Genomic DNA, 17,167 nt, shown 5'->3' with positions numbered 1-17,167 from the left:
ATTTTTTAGTTGTATTTTAGTAATTACACTCATATAAAAAAACCAACATATTACATCGATAATTTTATTATAGATTTTACAAAAGTGCGGTAGCTTTATTATATGTTTCCTAATTAACAATTTATTATGAATAGTCAGACTAATAATATGCTTTCTGCGTTACATCAACAAAATTAATATCATGTGTTAAGAACTAAATTCAAAATAAATATTGAAATTATAGAGCATGTTGTATTTATCCCTAAAAAAGGTAATAAATTGTTATTTTTAAGTATATTAATGTATATTTAAGAATGATCAAATTGATACATCATTTAAACTTCCATAACTAAGGATCTAGAAAAAGTGTTCATTTCAGTCGTTGAATTATTGCTGTGTTTTGTATACCAGCTTCTTCAATTGTTTTATCTTCATTAAGTTCCTTAGTGGGATATGTTGTTAATAAACTGAATTCCCTCATAGCATACTGAGGTCTCATACTAAAATATAACTGGTTAAGGAATAATTTGTATACTTATAAAAATAAAATTAAGGATATAATAAGAATACCTAATTATTAAAGGATACGTTACTATATACTGCCTCAAGTCATTAATTGTGTGTGTTAAATTAAATTGAGCTTTAACATTAGTACCATCAGCAAGACGAATTTGCAAAGTTGTAATAGGTTTTGATTCATCTAAATTTAATTGTTTCTTTGCTTCTGATTCATTTGCTGCTTGATCTGCTAGATCTGTTGGTATTGTCATGCCAACAGTTGCTGGAGAAGGACTGAATAGAGAGATTATTAAAAATATATGAAGTGTATGTAAAAAATATTTATTATACAAGATGTGATATACCTTCCTAACATATGTCCCTTTCCAGCAAAAGCCTTTACTTTGACCTTTTGAGGAAGATAAATTTCATGACGGCGGTCCTCCATATCGATCCACGCTTCAGTACTTCTTACAATTTCTTGACGTATTTCTGGTGGTATTTCACCTCTTTTAATGGTATCAAGAAATTTCCTATTTTCTGGATCATTATAAGACCGAAGATCAGAATCATTTACAGTAAATCCATTTTTCCATAACTTTAAAGTAATAGGTCCAGAATTAGGTTGTGAATTACTAGAGGATGAAGCAGTAACAACTAAATAAAAAGAAATAGAGTCTTTAGTATAATTATTAAAGTACTTTCTAAGAATGAGGAATACTCATAATGTACCTTCAGTATCAGAATTTGTTTGACCTAATTTATATCCCGTACCACTGAATGTATTTGGTCTTTGCTGTGGTTTAGGTTTTGCCTCAACAGAATGTCCTTGGCAAGATTTAAACATATCACTAATAATATCTTTTTTCTTTGCTGGCCCTAAAACTTGTTGTCCACTGTTTTCAAAACCGCCAGCATAAAATGTCTGCACGTCTTCATCTTCAGGGCTGCTTTCTTTGTCTTTGAGATCAGTAAGCGTTGCAAATCTAGATTTTGCTTTTGATTTTCCTTGTGCTGATTGTCCTTCCATTTCAGAGGGTTTTGCACTTTCTACAACTTTGTCTGAAGTCTCTCTATAATCTTCAGCACGTTCATTAATTAATGCAGTAGGTTCATCATTTTCATAAAAACTGGCAAGAGCAACCTAAAACATTTGAAAATGGAATGCGGTGTATTAACTTACTAGAAGCTTCAAACTGATTAATACAAAGTCACGGTGAAAAGAATTGGTTTTAATGTTAACTGCAATTTTAATTATAAACTATTCATCATGGACAATATTGCAAAAATAAAACGTTTATCGATTTTTAAATAGTTTTTTTTTTAGGCAAATTTGTATAATGATGTAATTGTACATTATTATGTTGTACAATATTTCTTATTTGAAATATACCCTGTGTGATGACTAAAGTTATAAACTATTTCAAATCGTATGTATTTATAGCACGTAAGTTTGTATAATGAAAATATTTAAATTTGTTACATTTAAGGTTATAAAACTGGTGCTGAAATTTTGGTAATTGAAGAATGTTACTTAAAAATTAAATACTTGTAAATTGTAATAAAAGCTTTTTGTATTAATATACATAAAACATTTAATAAATATGCTGCCTCACCTCGAGCTGCCAAGCAGATGACTCAAGGTAAAATTGTGCTCGTTCAGGTTCAACACCAGTTACATCTGTAAATTGCGAAACCAACTCTTCGTGGCTCGCCATTGATTGCAAATATTAGATCACTTACGGTGGATTGGAAATTGTACCTGATTCTAAACTGCTGCTAAAATTCCTCTTGCAATAATTTTCTTTGTTCAGTAATTTAACTTTACGTCAATTTCTTCAATTTACCTGTCATTCCTTCCATTTATATGGAACCGAACCGGATATATATAGTCAGCGAATCCGCGAAATATTTGAATATACACTTTATTTCCATCTTAATTTTTTACTAATTTTTTCAACTACACACAACACACTGCCCCAAGTTATAGAATAATAGTTACTTTAACCATTATTTATTATATTATTAGAAATGTATATATATATATATACATATATGTACACATATATAATTTTCATAAAAAATTTTTTCCGAAATTTAGATTATGAAGTATGACAATACAAAGCCGTGCCACATTTTATCCAATGGGCTTCACTTTGGTCTGTTATTAAAGGTATGTTAATTATGTAATTCATCGATGTAAATTTAATATTTTTATCAGCATATTGAATAGCAGTTACATAGACAGGACAGTCATAAACTTTATTTGTTTCCTTTTTAGTGCGCAAAAATTTGACGCATATGGGCGGCATAGTTTGATAAAATACATGTGTAAAATTTTCGGTTAACATATTTCTTTTAACGTCCCACTGAGCGCCAGATAAATGCAAACCACAAATAAAATATGCATCAACATCTTCTGTATCAGTTTCTTCAATCATAACTTGAAATTCAAGTTCAACTTCTTCAATGGGTACATGATATTTTTTTGAAAATGATAATGAAATTGCGGAAAAGAACATTTTACTATAAAATAATGCATCAAGCCAAATAATTTTAGGGCAACTTTCATTCATCCATTGTTTTAGAAATTTTATGCGTTTTGCCAAATTATCAATGTAATATCCTAAATTATCAGTTATATTATTATTCTTTAGTCTCTTCCAGGTATGAGGAACTTTATTTTCATAAATTTCTTTTGTCAATTTATTTAAAGAATCAGTAAATGGGACAGAACCATCAAATGCTAATTTCAATTCATTTAATGTTTGAGTTATAATTGTTAAAATATGTTTTAACAACGTTGCTTCACACAGAAGAACTCTATCTAATGATTCTTGAAACAAAAATGTTTTATTCTCTTCCAATTGATTAATTTCAAATGAGTCATCTAATTTATCATTGATATCATTAATTAAACATAGTATTTGGTCTTGGGGAAATTGATCATGTAATAAAGAATCAATAGGATTCATGCATGAGATAGAGGCTAAAAATTCAGTGGCCATCATTGTATCTCGAATAATAGCTCCATTTTTACTAAATTTGAAAACTTCAGATGATATATCTAAGGGCATTCCTTCAATATATTCAATTACATAATGATATTCGCATTTCTGTGGTATCAAGTGTACTAAATTACTTATGCATGTATGTTGTTCATCTTCAACTATGTCCAAGTTACAATAATCCATTAAAAAATACATTAAACTTTTGATATCAAAATTATCCATAATTCTTCCTCCATAGTTACATTTTCCAATGTAATACACAAGAATATCAAAAGGTATATAATCAGTATGGTTTATAAAGTTTTGCATTTGTATAACAGACATGTGAAAATCAGAATAATCGAAATCATATGGTATATTCCAACCTTGAGCACCAAAGTTTTTTCTTTCTCCTATAATTATATGAAATAAGGACAACCCAAAAAGTAATTTTGAGAATATTTTATCTTTTCCTGGACAGCCTTCAAAAAAGTTTTTCCTTGTTATTGGTTCAGATTGATAAATATTTAGCAATATTTCTTTAATATTCAAAGAATAATCATGTGATATCTTTATGCTATTTTGCAAAATACTAAGTGGAAATTCTTTGGTAGGGTAACTAGATAACCATAATCTGAAACCTAAAGAGGTATTAGAAATGCTGCAATTTTCGCAGATCTTTTCAAGGTTAATCATCCAATGAGGTACCAAATGACAATTCTGTAGGAACACCCAATTGCCTTCAGTCTGAGCTCTGCGTATAAGAAATTCAGCTGTTTTATCTTGACCTTTACTCATAGATAAAGAAATAAACTTTGACAAACAACCCTTTGTTTTTGCATATGCAGAAATAAGAGATAAAGGTGACAAACAACTTGGTAGAATGAATAAAATAGGAGTTAAACAACTAGATTCTGCGTATGATTGAGATATTTTTAGTTGTGAAGAGTAATTTTGTGTATTTCCTAGTATATCTTCTATCATTTGCATAATCTGTACTATAATTTTATCAGGCTTCAAAGTTTTGGTAAGTATGAGCTTTTGAAAAAAAGATTTGTTGACCCAAGGCTTAGGTAATAATTCGTTTTGAAGTGTTTCAGAAATATAATATTCCTTCCACTTTTCAACATTACAACAAAGATCATTTACAAGGCCATTAAAAGCAGGTAATGTATTTTGAACATCACAAACTTTTACCCAAATATTTTGTGGTAGCCAATTTGGCTTATTATTAGAAATTACATTGGTATATTTCAAGTTTGAAGATACAAAGTATTTTATTTCCTTTTCTGTGGTCTCCTTATTGTCTAATAATATTTTAGAACATAGTAAGAAAGAACACACTATCTTATGTTTTTCTGATAAAGATCTACAAATACTCGCATGAAGGCTTTGAGTAAATGAAGATTTTAAATATACCAAACGTTTTTCAAGAATAGAACTTCTATTTGAGATTTCAATTGATCTAATATATAATTGTATAAACCATGTAAAAGAAAAACAGTACATATGATTCAAGTATGATAAAGCGATAAGCGTATTGAATAAATCTACACAGTATTTAACGAACTGTGTATAAGCATCTCTGAATTTATTGATTTCCAAAGACATTATTTTTGTTATTTCTTGTTTTTTAATTATATTTAAAGAAAGATTTTTGGAGAAATCCAAAGTTTTTATTGCATTCTCATCTTCAAGAATGTTTGTAGTTGTTGAAGATAAAGTACATAAAATATTATCTTCTTGTTGTTTTAATATTTTTCTGTTATTAACATCTTCCATATGCAACATTTCAAATTTTTCTTGAAGTTCTGGTTTTTCCTTAAACATGACAAGATCAAGGAGTTTATCCTGAAGAGCTTCATTTGGAATAGAAAAATCAATTATAGTGAGTTTACTGAATACTTCAGGCGAATACTGTGGATTCAACAATCGAGTTGTAATGTATAATCGAAAATCATGTGAATATTTTATAATATTGCATTCAATATCCAAATGTGAAATATTTTCATCATCATAAATTCTGTCCTTAAGAAAGGGATCTAATGATGTTTCTAGTTGTTCCCCTATATTTTCAATTAATATTGGATTACCACTTTCAATACTAGATTGAATAATCGATACATAACTTGAATCAGTAAGCTTAATAACTTTTAGACTATTTTTTTTCTCAATTGTTTTAATCCACTGATTTGCTTGGTTATGTGAATCAATAAATAAACACCATAATTTAGAGTTATTCATAATAATAGCATTTTCCACTGAAAATCTATGTTTAGGTAGACCGCAAAGATACCAGTGATTTATTTCATTTTCTTCTCCATGTATATTTATCAAATTGTAATTGGTAGTAAATGGTATTTTTAAATCTATAATATACTGTTTCCAGTATCCTAAAATTTTGTCGCGAAAAACTGTTGTGTAGGATGCTGTATAGCTTATTAATCCACATGATAATATCATATCTCCAACAAGATTATCATAATTTTTTTGTAGATTTACGGCACATTGCATCCAACGATTTTTTTCACCACCTAGACTTGCAATTAATTTTTCTGCCTTATTAAGTTTGTTAGTACAATCTTCTACTTCTCTTTCCAATTTTATTTTTTGTTGCAATGTTTCTTGAAGACTATTATTCAGTGCTGCAAGTTTTGCATTTAATGCAGAGAGTGTTTTACGTTTTTCATTTAAAAAAGCTTCAGCTTCATTGCATTCTTTTTGTGCAGCAAGAAGTTTTTCTTTTTTGGGTGCAACTGCTTTAGCAACTTCATTGTAAGATACCATTGCACGAACCCATTTACAGAGTCCTTCAGCAGCACTCGATGCTTTGGCTACAATGTGTGGTTTAAAGTTATTGTCTGATATATATGTCTTTTTAATAATTTGCATGATGTTAGATGGAATGTTATCTTTATCATAATCTTTTAAATTTTGTAAAAAGTTCATATCACCTAAAATGCGTTTGCTTGGACCCCAATAGTCTGTATATTTTTTTCCAGTAACTGGATCAATGGGTTTATCCGGAGGTACATCAAGCATAACACAAACTGCAGCCATTACTAACTTCACAGTATCAGGGGGATTTTTCATAGCTTTTACAAGTGTAATATCTGTTGGTTTTAATGTATTTAATGCAGCAACAGCATCTTCCAAAATTGGAATTGCTACAGCCAGATCAGCTTCGCATTCCATTTTTAGTGTACTAGCTATTCCTGCTTTCTTATTTGCTATTTTTTCTTCTTGTTGTACGAGAATAGTAGCTCCTTCTACACTAATATTTTCATTTTCTACTTCCTTCATAGTAATTATTGTTCGCTGAGCAGATATTTCTAATTGTGGTTTTAATATTGTTAATGTAGCTTTCATCTTTTCTACTTGTTGTGCTGCTAGTTCCAGCTTTTCTAAACCTGTTAAATATTTATTTCTTGTTGCAATAATGTTTTTCTGTTTTTCTAATATGAGATGAAAATATAATTTCAACATGTGTAAGAATGCAGATAATGTAATATGAACTGTTTTGGAAGTTTCTTTAAAATATTCATTACTTACTTCTTGTGCACTGTTGTACAACTTTATACATGCTGTTATTACATTTTCTTTTATATTTTCTTGAACATTAATGTCTTGAATATATTTTGAGGCTACTTGTATAAGCGCTTCTGTTGGCCATGTATTATATAAATTTATTGTACAATATTTTATTAGTTCTGGATATCTATGTAAATACGATCTAATTTTTTTATTTGTTGAATTGAAGCATATAATAATATGTAAGTTATTTTTACATTGTTCTAGAAAATAATTCATCACAGAATGAGCACTTATTTCTGCATTTTTGTTTCCATTTTGAGCATGCAAACGTACCATTTCTATAATATCATACTTTTCTTTGATAGAAAATAAATCAGGTATTTCGCCAGTAGCTAGGAGGCTATTAATATCAGAAATAAAAGCATCTGATATTTGTTTATCTTTTATAAAAAATGTTAGATTTTCCCTTAAACCACCACATTTTCGTAAAACTTTTTTCAAATCATTTCTCCATAAATTGAAATTATAAGAAGATTGTGTAAATGGTTCAAATAATTCTTGTCTATTTATATAAGCTGCAAGACTTGTTATAGATTTTCTACCAGAACCTATATTTGAAATCATCAATAAATTATCTCCTGGTATAGCTAATATTCTTGTGATTTTAATAAGACTTTCTAACACATATTGCGTTATAACTATATTAATTTGTTTCTTAAAATTATTATTATACTTATTTAAATAGAAAAGAATTTTATTTTTTAATTTCTCTATAGAAGCAATTTCTTCATATTTCTTATTCTTATCTTTTTCTATATCTAGAAAATTACTAAATATTAACTCATTAAAGGATTCTTTTGTAATTTGATTGTTTTCAAATTTCGGTAAGTAATCAAAAGCGGTTTCAAATGAATCCTTGAAATGTCGTTTAGTGATTTCTTTGATCTGAGTAAAAAGGTATTTTTTATCTTCGTTATCTAATATCCGGTCACCAAAAGTACGCCAAACTTCGTGTGCCCAAAGGCGAATAAAAGTAACTTTTGTTTCCACTGATTCTTTCTGAAGAAGACTGCAACCATTAATTATTTTACTTATATCTCTTATATTAAATTGATATTGAAATTTCATAGGTATTGGTAGAAGATTTTTCATTATAGAATTATAAATATCAATTGTAGCATTTGTTATACTAGTTACACTAGTTAAGACATCTGCCGTAAAAGAATTTTTTTTGAAATTAGCAAAAAGTGTATTTGAAAATATTCTAAATATAGTATCCGAAGGTGGCATATAAATACTGTATATATTAAAGTGCCTTAAGAATCTAGGATATATTTTAATTGACTCATTTCCTATAATGGTAAGTAAAAACATTGTGTCGTGAATAAAAATTTTTTCAGGTTCATTAATATTATAGAAATAGCCATAACTATGATATTGCCGTAAAAGTTCTAAAATACTATTTACTTCTAATTTATATTCTTGTGTTTCTGCATTGAAATCATCAATGAAACAGATACAGAATTGATTTTTTGAAGGACCGTAATGGCCTGTTTTTATTTTATTTAATTTTGAAAGTAACAAATATTGTGTTCTTGATACAGAATTTATGAAAGCAAAACTAAAGAAGTTGATTAAATACTTGTTTTCGACTGATTTGTTTTTTATCAAATTCCTTATTAAAGAAGTTTTTCCAGTAGATTTATTTCCACAAATAAGAAAAGGTTTTCTAAATTTAATATGTTTTAATAACAAATGGTTATATTTCATAGTATTAATTGTTGGTACAAAAATTTCATTGGTACCAGGTATTTCTAATACCTTTTCAGCTTTTAATAAATCACCCCAATACTTCCAATTCCCTGTACCTTTAAAAATATAAATATTATCTTGTATTAATCCATCATGAGGTAATGTTACATCGAAATTCTTTATCGTTTTAGGTTTTGGATATTCTTCGCTTTTACCGCTCCAAAGTGATATACAAAAGGAATTAAATTTAATATGGGAATCCATATTTAAATTTCCTCCTAATCCCCATATAATAGATAATATAAGTGCAGCTTGCATCCATATTATAAAATGATTTATTTTTCCTTTCTCTTCAGTATTTTCCAATTGAGCATCTTTCAAATATATTTCAAGTAAATTTAATGTTGATATTATACAATGTAATTGTTTTATAATTAAAGTCATTGTACAATGTTTTTGTATAAATTCTAGAAGAGGATCCATTACCCAGTCGAATAAAGAATATAATATTTCTTCATATTCATTATAAATGTCATGTTTATAAATATGTGTTTTAACATATGGCCTCCAATCAAGAGACTGTGATTCAATATAAATTATTCCACATCTTGATAATATAGCTGGAGAAGTTTCTATAATACTCATTGTTTCAAAGATAATAGATATTGAATCCATTATATTAATTTTTTCACCTGATGTCAAATGTAGTACCTTGTTTGTGTCTAGAACTGTATACAAACTTTCAATCCATGTGTCATTTAATGGTGCATCAAATAATATCCACTTTTTATAACAAGAGACATTTGAAACAGAACGAAAAACTTTAGAACATATTCCATCCTTCCACATTTTTGATTTGTTGTCGAAATGACCATATAATTGATCAATGTTAGATACTCCTGGAATTATAGTTTCTAATTTTACATTAACACCGAATTCTATACCCTGTTCGTGTAAAGATACTAAAACATCCATTAAAACATGTAGAATTTTTGTTTTTCCTACAAAAGGATCACCAACAAACATTACAGCTTGATGAATATACATTAACTCGAACGCTTGTATAATTTTGAGTTTAAAAAGATCATGGATGTATAGACATCTAGATTTACATATTATTTCAAGAGTATTTAAAAGTATTTCATAATTGGGATGTAACAAAGTAGTACCAGGAAACATATTATATATAATATTTTTAAAGATAAGAGTGTCTACATTGCAAAGTCTAGGAAGATGAATATCAATTAACGAACGTAAAAGTAACATAACTTCATCTTCATCTGGAAAACTTCTTTTTAAATAAGATAAGGTCTCAACAATTATTTTTGCAGAACGTATATTAAAAGTGTTACACATTTCGCACCATAATTGTTCAGACAGTATCCTATAAAGTGTAGTTAACTTTAAGGCCAAAAGCTTAGAATTGTACATACCAGCAGCAAATAATTCAATTTCTATAATCTTATTGATATCCGGCATCATCATACACACTTTTCTAAATAATAATTTTAAATTATCAGGCAGTTCACAATATTTAAATGAACCAAGATTAGTGATGGTGCAAATATGTCCAGTTGTATTTAGATTCAATTGTGAACCTTCAAAAGTTATGACTTTTAAATTTGTACTTATCACTTGTGCGATACAAATAAGATTTTGTGTAATCATGGACAATATTTCAAACTTCAAACTATTAAAATTTTCAAAGCAAAGCCATACTCCACAAGAAATGAATCCTTTAAGTATTTGACATATAAAATTGTAAGAAGATATATCGGCACAATTAAAAATACGAAACTGTACCGCAATAGCATTTGTTAGACTTCTAATGGTTTCTGTTTTCCCTGAGGAAGGTAATCCTGTAATAGCCCCATATAAGTGGTATTTATATGCTTGCATAAGTGTGTGGAAACACCTTTCTGTAAGAGTAGTATTAACTATACATTGTTTATAGTAATTATACTCATATCCATATTTTATACTTGCATCAAACATTGATACTGTAACATAATCTTCTTCTAAATAGTATCTTAACTGTGCAACCCACATAAAGTCTGTATATTCAGTAATTTTTTTATCTATCAATAATTTAATGATGTCTTTTTGATTACTGATTACGATAATTAAGGATTTTACCATATTTCTGTGTCTTTGTGTTGTATAATTCCTCAATTCAATAACTAAACTAGATAAATAATTAAGATATTTCAAGTATAAAGAATTTAATGTTTCAGAGTTAAATGATATAAAGCAATTACTTACATCATAAGTCCAATGAAGTAGAAAAACAGATATAACTGTCATGCTTGGAAAATTGATGATATCATAATAGTTAAAAGTTTTATTAAAAGTATTCCAACATTTTAAAATACTTTTTTGTAAGGTAGCATTTATTTCATTTTCTAAATATATCAGCCATTTTTCTTCATAATCGGAATGAACATGGATTAACATATCTAAACGTAATTCTTCACCATAATCACCAATAACAGAATAAATTTGATTTTCTTTATTCATTTGAACTTTTTGTATACCCTCGAAACAAGCTTTTATTAATATATGTAATTCTTCTAAATTGTTCAACTCAAATAATATGTTTTGAATTTCTTTATCAGAAAGAAAAAAAAATCTTGAAAAGCATAATCGTTTAGATTCAATGTAATTTTGAACCCCATAATGTATTTTTTCAAGTTTTTCTTTACAATCATATAAAGATTTTAAAATTAGTAGATTGTCAATTTCTAAAAAAGTGGGCATTTCACATAACTTGTTCTGAATATTTGTCAAAACTTCTTTCATTTCTGTGTACAAGGCTAATTCTTTAGGTAAATATCTTCCTATGCTAGGGTAACAAAAAATAGAATACAAAGGGAGTATCAATGCTTGAATATCATACCACTGTATAATGATTTTTTTAATTGTATCAAGAGATATAAAAAAATCTTTTACATTTGAAGCTATTGGTTTCACAAAATAAGAAGTTTTCATTTCTTCAATTACTATGAAATGATTTTCAAGAAGTAATTCTATATCATTCAGATTGGAAAAAACGTGCATTTTTGATTCTTTGTCAAAGCTTACTTCAAAAGAAACTATTTTCCATTCTTCAATCATTTGTAACAATTTTTTTTGTAGCTCTAATTCTCTGTTGGCACCTATGCTAATAGCTTCATATTTTTTAATGTCTTCCATTAAATCGAATGAAATAATTTTTCTTAAACTAGTTCCAGCATTGGGTGTAAGATCAACATTACATATTGCAGACATTTCTAGCCAGTGAGATTTTTGGAGAGCTGGGTTACACATACATACTATTAATGGTAAATATTTCTTAAAATCGTTTATATTGTTAAGAGCTTGCCAAGATAGTTTTAAAGGAGCAGGTTGTTGCATAGGGTCTGGATCATCTGCAATCCCAGAAAATTTAAAACACTTATTTGTACTTAAATCCATTTTAATTTTTGTTTTAAATGTTTTGTTCATGTCAGTAATCGTTTCAAAATAATGTAATGTTTTTTTCTTTATGATAGTAGAATCTAACCACTCGAATGGACCATCTAACCACACATTATTGTCTTTTTGCCACTGACAAATAGTACAAATAAGATCATGAAATGGTATAATTACTTCTCGCAATTCTATTACTTTGGGAAATTCAGTTTCAGGAAATTTGAATAATTTTTCTTCTTCATTGATTCTTTGCATTTCAATATCAATTTTATTTACTTCTTTAAGTATTCCTTTATAATATTCAATATACTCTCCAATTCTATTAATGTCATCCATATTATCTAAAACACTGAGTCGAGGAATAATATCATTTACTTCAGAATTTAAATTGTTTATTCTTTTTTGCATGTCATCTTCTAATTCATTTTTCATTGCTTCGCATAATGTATTATTTTGCTTAAATACAGGCTTAATTTCATGTAACCAATTTATAGTTTTTTTATTTAAATTAATATGATCGTCCGATAAAATTGTAATTTCTAATAATATACATAGCATATGTATTGACTGCTGAATTTTATATTCTAATTGTTTTATTAATTCTTTTGATGCATATAAGATGTACTCAGTTAACTCTATTAAAGATTTTGCTTCATTTGGTATATCCAATGCTTTCATTTTCAAGTTTTCAAATTCTTCGCATATTCTCATATTATATTCTTTGTGGTAATTAATTACCTTAAATAAGAAAGCATTTATAATATTCCATGATTCTCTTTTTAAAGCTTCTTTAGCTTCATTTTGTTCTAATTTTCCTACTTTATAATATATATTTCCTACTATTGTATTTGTTTTTATCACATACATATTATACTTTTTAATATATTTGAGATATGAATCAAAGTTTATTTTTCCTAAACTTAATGATAATATTTTGTTTTTTGCATGTGGTTCACATATAGGATAAAATTCTTCAGCCATACTCATTACATGTTCATTTATAGGTTGAAATAAGTTATACAGTATGTTTTGTAATTTATTATGAGATACTTCGATGTACCAATCAGGTAATTTTATTTGAATAAATTTAAAAGGTACTTTCAAATTTAATAATTCTTCAAATGGGGTGAAATTTTGAGCAATTGAACCAATATTGTCAATTATATCATGATATGTTGAATATATTTCTCTAATTTTAGGACTGATAAAGAGTTGACCATCCTGTAGAATAAGTTGAAGTTTAATTTGTGGACAATAATATTGATTACTCATAATGGTTAACATATAATCTATGGACTGCATCATAATGTTTATAATTTGTTGTACAAAAACATGTGTTATACATCGCATGATATGTAGTAGTTGCTTTGTATTAATATTTCTTAGTAATTTTGTTTTTGTTATAATTCTAGATAATTCTTTATACAGTTGATTAAATATTAAAGATCCTTTTTTAATGTCATTAGTAATTATGCTTTGGAAATCCTTCAATGACATAAGATTAAAACAATTATGTTTAAAGTTACAAATAAATGTTGGTAGTATAAGTTGTCCTGCGTTTATAATAAATCTTATTGGTTCCAAATAAAGAAAGTATTTTGTAGCTAATAATCTACGATGTTTTACAAATTTGTTATAGTTGAAAATATTGTTTTCTTTCGTGAAACATGTAACAGAAAAAATGTTCTTTTCCTTTTTCGGTGATAATAATATAACTTTCATTGCAAAGGTTTGCATGTCTTTAGTGAGGATTTCTTTTACTTCCATTAGCATTGATTGTACTAATAAAGAATATTTTTTCTTGTACTTTTTTGATAAGAAATTTAAAATATTCTCCTCCCAATCTATAGGGAGTTCTTTAATATTATCATATTTTAAACATTTTTCAATTTCATTATATATTTTGTTATGGTCAGGCGTTGAAATAATATTTAAACTATTAAAACTATGTACATTTACCCTAGTTGTATCCATGCCTTTTGCAAATAAATTGTTGCCACAAAAGTTTGATGTATTATTATGAAATTCTAGTGAAATAAACATAAGTTATTGCGAGTTTATATATGAATAGATCTAAACTTTTATAGTTTTTATAATTGATTTGTAAATATACAAAGCACTTGGGTCATTCAACTTTATATCAACATAGTTTACTTATATCAATACAAAATGTTTTATCAATACTATGTTACTCAAACACTTCTACAGTAAATATGTTTCTATTATCATTGTATTGCTTAAACTAAATATTTGGAAGAAATTATAAGAAATGTAATGAAATAGTTAAGCATCTAAAGAAATTTTTTAAAAATTTAGTATTATTATTTGTTTATAAAATAATTATGTATTCACTATTCTTATGAGTACTAATTATTACATTTCATAAAATGAATAATAAATATATATTAAAAACTTGACTTACATATTATTTTCATAATATAGATTATTTCACGAAGTTAATTCCATTACATCTGTCATTGACATATGTATAGATATACGTATCTAAGGAATATTGATCGCGTCAGATGAATACAATTATAACATGAAATATTTTTCTTAATATGCAATTTATTGTGATTATTAACATACATTTGCAATCATGAGTAATATTTACATACAAGAACCACCTACAACGGGTAAAGTAAGTATGAATTTAATATATTTAATGACACATTTATCTGTCCTCAGTAACGTAACCTATAATAATAAGTATTTATAATGTAAACTTTTTTATAAATATTCACGTAGTTACATAATAAACGCAATTTGTGATATATTTAATTTTATTCTGTAAAAATCAATTTATAATCAATAGGTAGTGATGAAAACAACAGTGGGTGATATCGACTTGGAACTATGGACAAAAGAAACTCCCAAAGCTTGTAGAAATTTTATACAACTGTGTCTGGAAGGCTATTATGACAATACAATATTTCACAGAATTATCAAAGGTTTTATAGCTCAAGGTGGCGATCCAAGTGGTACAGGTGAAGGTGGTGAAAGTATATATGGACAACCATTTAAAGTATGTTTAAGTTTTAAATAAAAATTGAAGTTTTATATAATTGGTATTTAATTAATATATTTATATGCATTAGGATGAATTCCATACAAGATTACGATTCTGTAGACGAGGTCTACTTGCTATGGCAAATGCAGGAAAAGATGATAATGGTTCTCAATTCTTTTTTACCCTTGGTTCTGCACCAGAATTACAAAATAAGCATACTATATTTGGTAAAGTTACTGGAGAAACTGTATATAATATGCTTAAACTTGAAGAAGCACTGGTAGATGAAGTACGTTTGTTTATTAAGTATGTTAACTTATTAAAAGACATTAATGATAATATATTATTATAATACTTCCTCTTCTTTCTAGAATGACAGACCTCTTTATCCTCCAAAAGTATTAAAAACTGAAATATTGACTAATCCTTTTTCTGATATCGTACCTAGAGTAATAGCAAACAGAAGTGAAGATATAAAGGATAGTACAAAAAGTACAAAAGCAGGAGTAAAGTAAGATATAAATGTTTGTAAAATCTTTTTATATCCAAGATATTTTTCAGTGTAAGCTATTTTCTTTTAGAAATTTTAATCTTTTATCTTTTGGGGAAGAGGCGGAAGAAGACGAGGAAGAATCTGCGATATTAAATAAACAATTTACTGGTAAAGGTAAATCTGCGCATGATCATTTATCTAATCCAGAGTTGAGTGCTCAACCAGCTGTTGAACCAGTTGGGCTTCCAAGCAAAAAGAAAAAAGAAGATCGTAGTAGTGACTGGGAAAGTGATAGTGAAATGAAAACTGCAGAAGAATTAGAAGCTATAAAAAAAGAGAAAGAGTAAGTTTATTGTATGCAATTTTCTTTTTTTGAAAAAATGTCCTTTTACTTTAATGTTATTGTCTTCTTAGAGCAATGAAAGAAAGAATAAAAAATAAACTGAAAGAAACCAAGAAAGAACCTAAACAGATAAATAGTTTTAATGTGGATGATGTTGAAGTAGACCAAGATACGAAAGAAGAAGAATACTATCTCGGAAAAGATAGAGAAGAAGAACGTAGAAAAAAGGCGTATGTATGCTTTATTAATCTAAATATAAAAATATAAAAATATAAAAATATAAAAATATAAAAATATTCATAATAAAATTGTATGTAGGGAAGAAATTAGAAAAGAAATTCGTGACCTAAAACGCGATGTTAAAAATGAGAAAAAGGCAAAAGAAATGGATAGAAAATTAAAAGATGAACAAGAAGAAAAGAAGGAACAGAAAACAGAAATTATGAAACAATACATTGAGACTCAAGAAAAATACAAAGAAGCAAAATCTAAAATACCTAAGAGGGGTAAAAGTCGCGAAGATTTTACAATGGACTTATTAAAGAAATTTAAGTCTAAGCTTCAGAATGCAAAGGAGGTTAGTAGAGATAAATCACCTACACCATCAGAAAAGGAAAGTAACAAAGAAGAAGATTTCGATCCTTCTGATGAGTCTTGGATGGTCCATGCGTTACAATGTGAAGAGAAAGCGCCGGTTCTCGCTAAAGATGCAAGTACAAAAGACGACGATTGGTTCGAAATTTACGATCCTCGAAATCCATTAAACAAAAGGCGAAGGGGGGAAAAATCGCATAAATTAAGGGAAGATAAAAGTAGACGGGGTGGGTCACGCCGTAAATAACATATATTATAAATAATTTCAGTATTACATTCAAATAACAGTAAACTTCTTATGTTGTTCTCGTATTGTACAGAACTCTGTATAGACTGTGTATTATTAAATGTAAAAATACATTGTTTTTTTGTTTCTAAACAAACATTGAAGCACGATAATTTTACTAAACAATATTCGTACACTTGTGGAATAGCGGAATTAATTTTTTCGTGCGAGATGTATTTCTTTCCACGTGTATATGGCATCGATAAAACGATAGACGCATCAAATTTTGGCAACATCG

The 17,167-nt window shown here is 27.5% G+C and overlaps 3 protein-coding genes across 7 annotated transcripts; 1 reads left to right on the top strand and 2 right to left on the bottom strand.

The window, feature by feature from the left end:
* Positions 1–34: 34 nt before the first annotated feature.
* On the bottom strand, positions 35–14,743 carry LOC116426628 (NSFL1 cofactor p47). Of its 4 annotated transcripts, none has more exons than XM_031975840.2 (5): positions 14,626–14,743; positions 1,210–1,621; positions 843–1,134; positions 550–771; positions 35–479 (listed from the first exon to the last, which is right to left on the bottom strand). In XM_031975840.2, exons 2-5 carry the CDS (start codon positions 1,505–1,507, stop codon positions 350–352), a joined length of 942 nt encoding a protein of 313 aa, XP_031831700.1. In that variant the 5' UTR covers positions 1,508–1,621; positions 14,626–14,743; the 3' UTR covers positions 35–349. The 4 variants fall into 4 exon arrangements, with proteins under 4 accessions (XP_031831700.1, XP_031831699.1, XP_031831697.1 ...); XM_031975839.2 differs by lacking the exon at positions 14,626–14,743 and adding an exon at positions 2,240–2,387; XM_031975837.2 differs by lacking the exon at positions 14,626–14,743 and adding an exon at positions 2,094–2,360.
* Positions 2,579–14,619, bottom strand: LOC116426629 (dynein axonemal heavy chain 3). Its single transcript, XM_076370129.1, has 2 exons — positions 12,008–14,619; positions 2,579–9,964 (listed from the first exon to the last, which is right to left on the bottom strand). Exons 1-2 carry the CDS (start codon positions 14,244–14,246, stop codon positions 2,580–2,582), a joined length of 9,624 nt encoding a protein of 3,207 aa, XP_076226244.1. The 5' UTR covers positions 14,247–14,619; the 3' UTR covers position 2,579.
* LOC116426630 (spliceosome-associated protein CWC27 homolog) lies at positions 14,697–17,026 on the top strand. Of its 2 annotated transcripts, none has more exons than XM_076370127.1 (7): positions 14,697–14,844; positions 15,019–15,228; positions 15,302–15,502; positions 15,585–15,724; positions 15,795–16,049; positions 16,121–16,279; positions 16,368–17,026. In XM_076370127.1, the coding sequence occupies exons 1-7, from the start codon at positions 14,803–14,805 to the stop codon at positions 16,888–16,890; spliced, it is 1,530 nt and encodes a 509-aa protein (XP_076226242.1). In that variant the 5' UTR covers positions 14,697–14,802; the 3' UTR covers positions 16,891–17,026. The 2 variants fall into 2 exon arrangements, with proteins under 2 accessions (XP_076226242.1, XP_076226243.1); XM_076370128.1 differs by lacking the exon at positions 14,697–14,844 and adding an exon at positions 14,857–14,923.
* The last annotated feature ends 141 nt before the right edge of the window (positions 17,027–17,167 follow it).

The sequence above is a fragment of the Nomia melanderi genome, chromosome 8 (genome assembly GCF_051020985.1).
Source record: "Nomia melanderi isolate GNS246 chromosome 8, iyNomMela1, whole genome shotgun sequence".
Classification (NCBI taxonomy): domain Eukaryota; kingdom Metazoa; phylum Arthropoda; class Insecta; order Hymenoptera; family Halictidae; genus Nomia; species Nomia melanderi.
The sequence above is the reverse complement of the archived record's forward strand: the minus strand, read 5'-3'. Positions and strand labels throughout refer to the sequence as shown.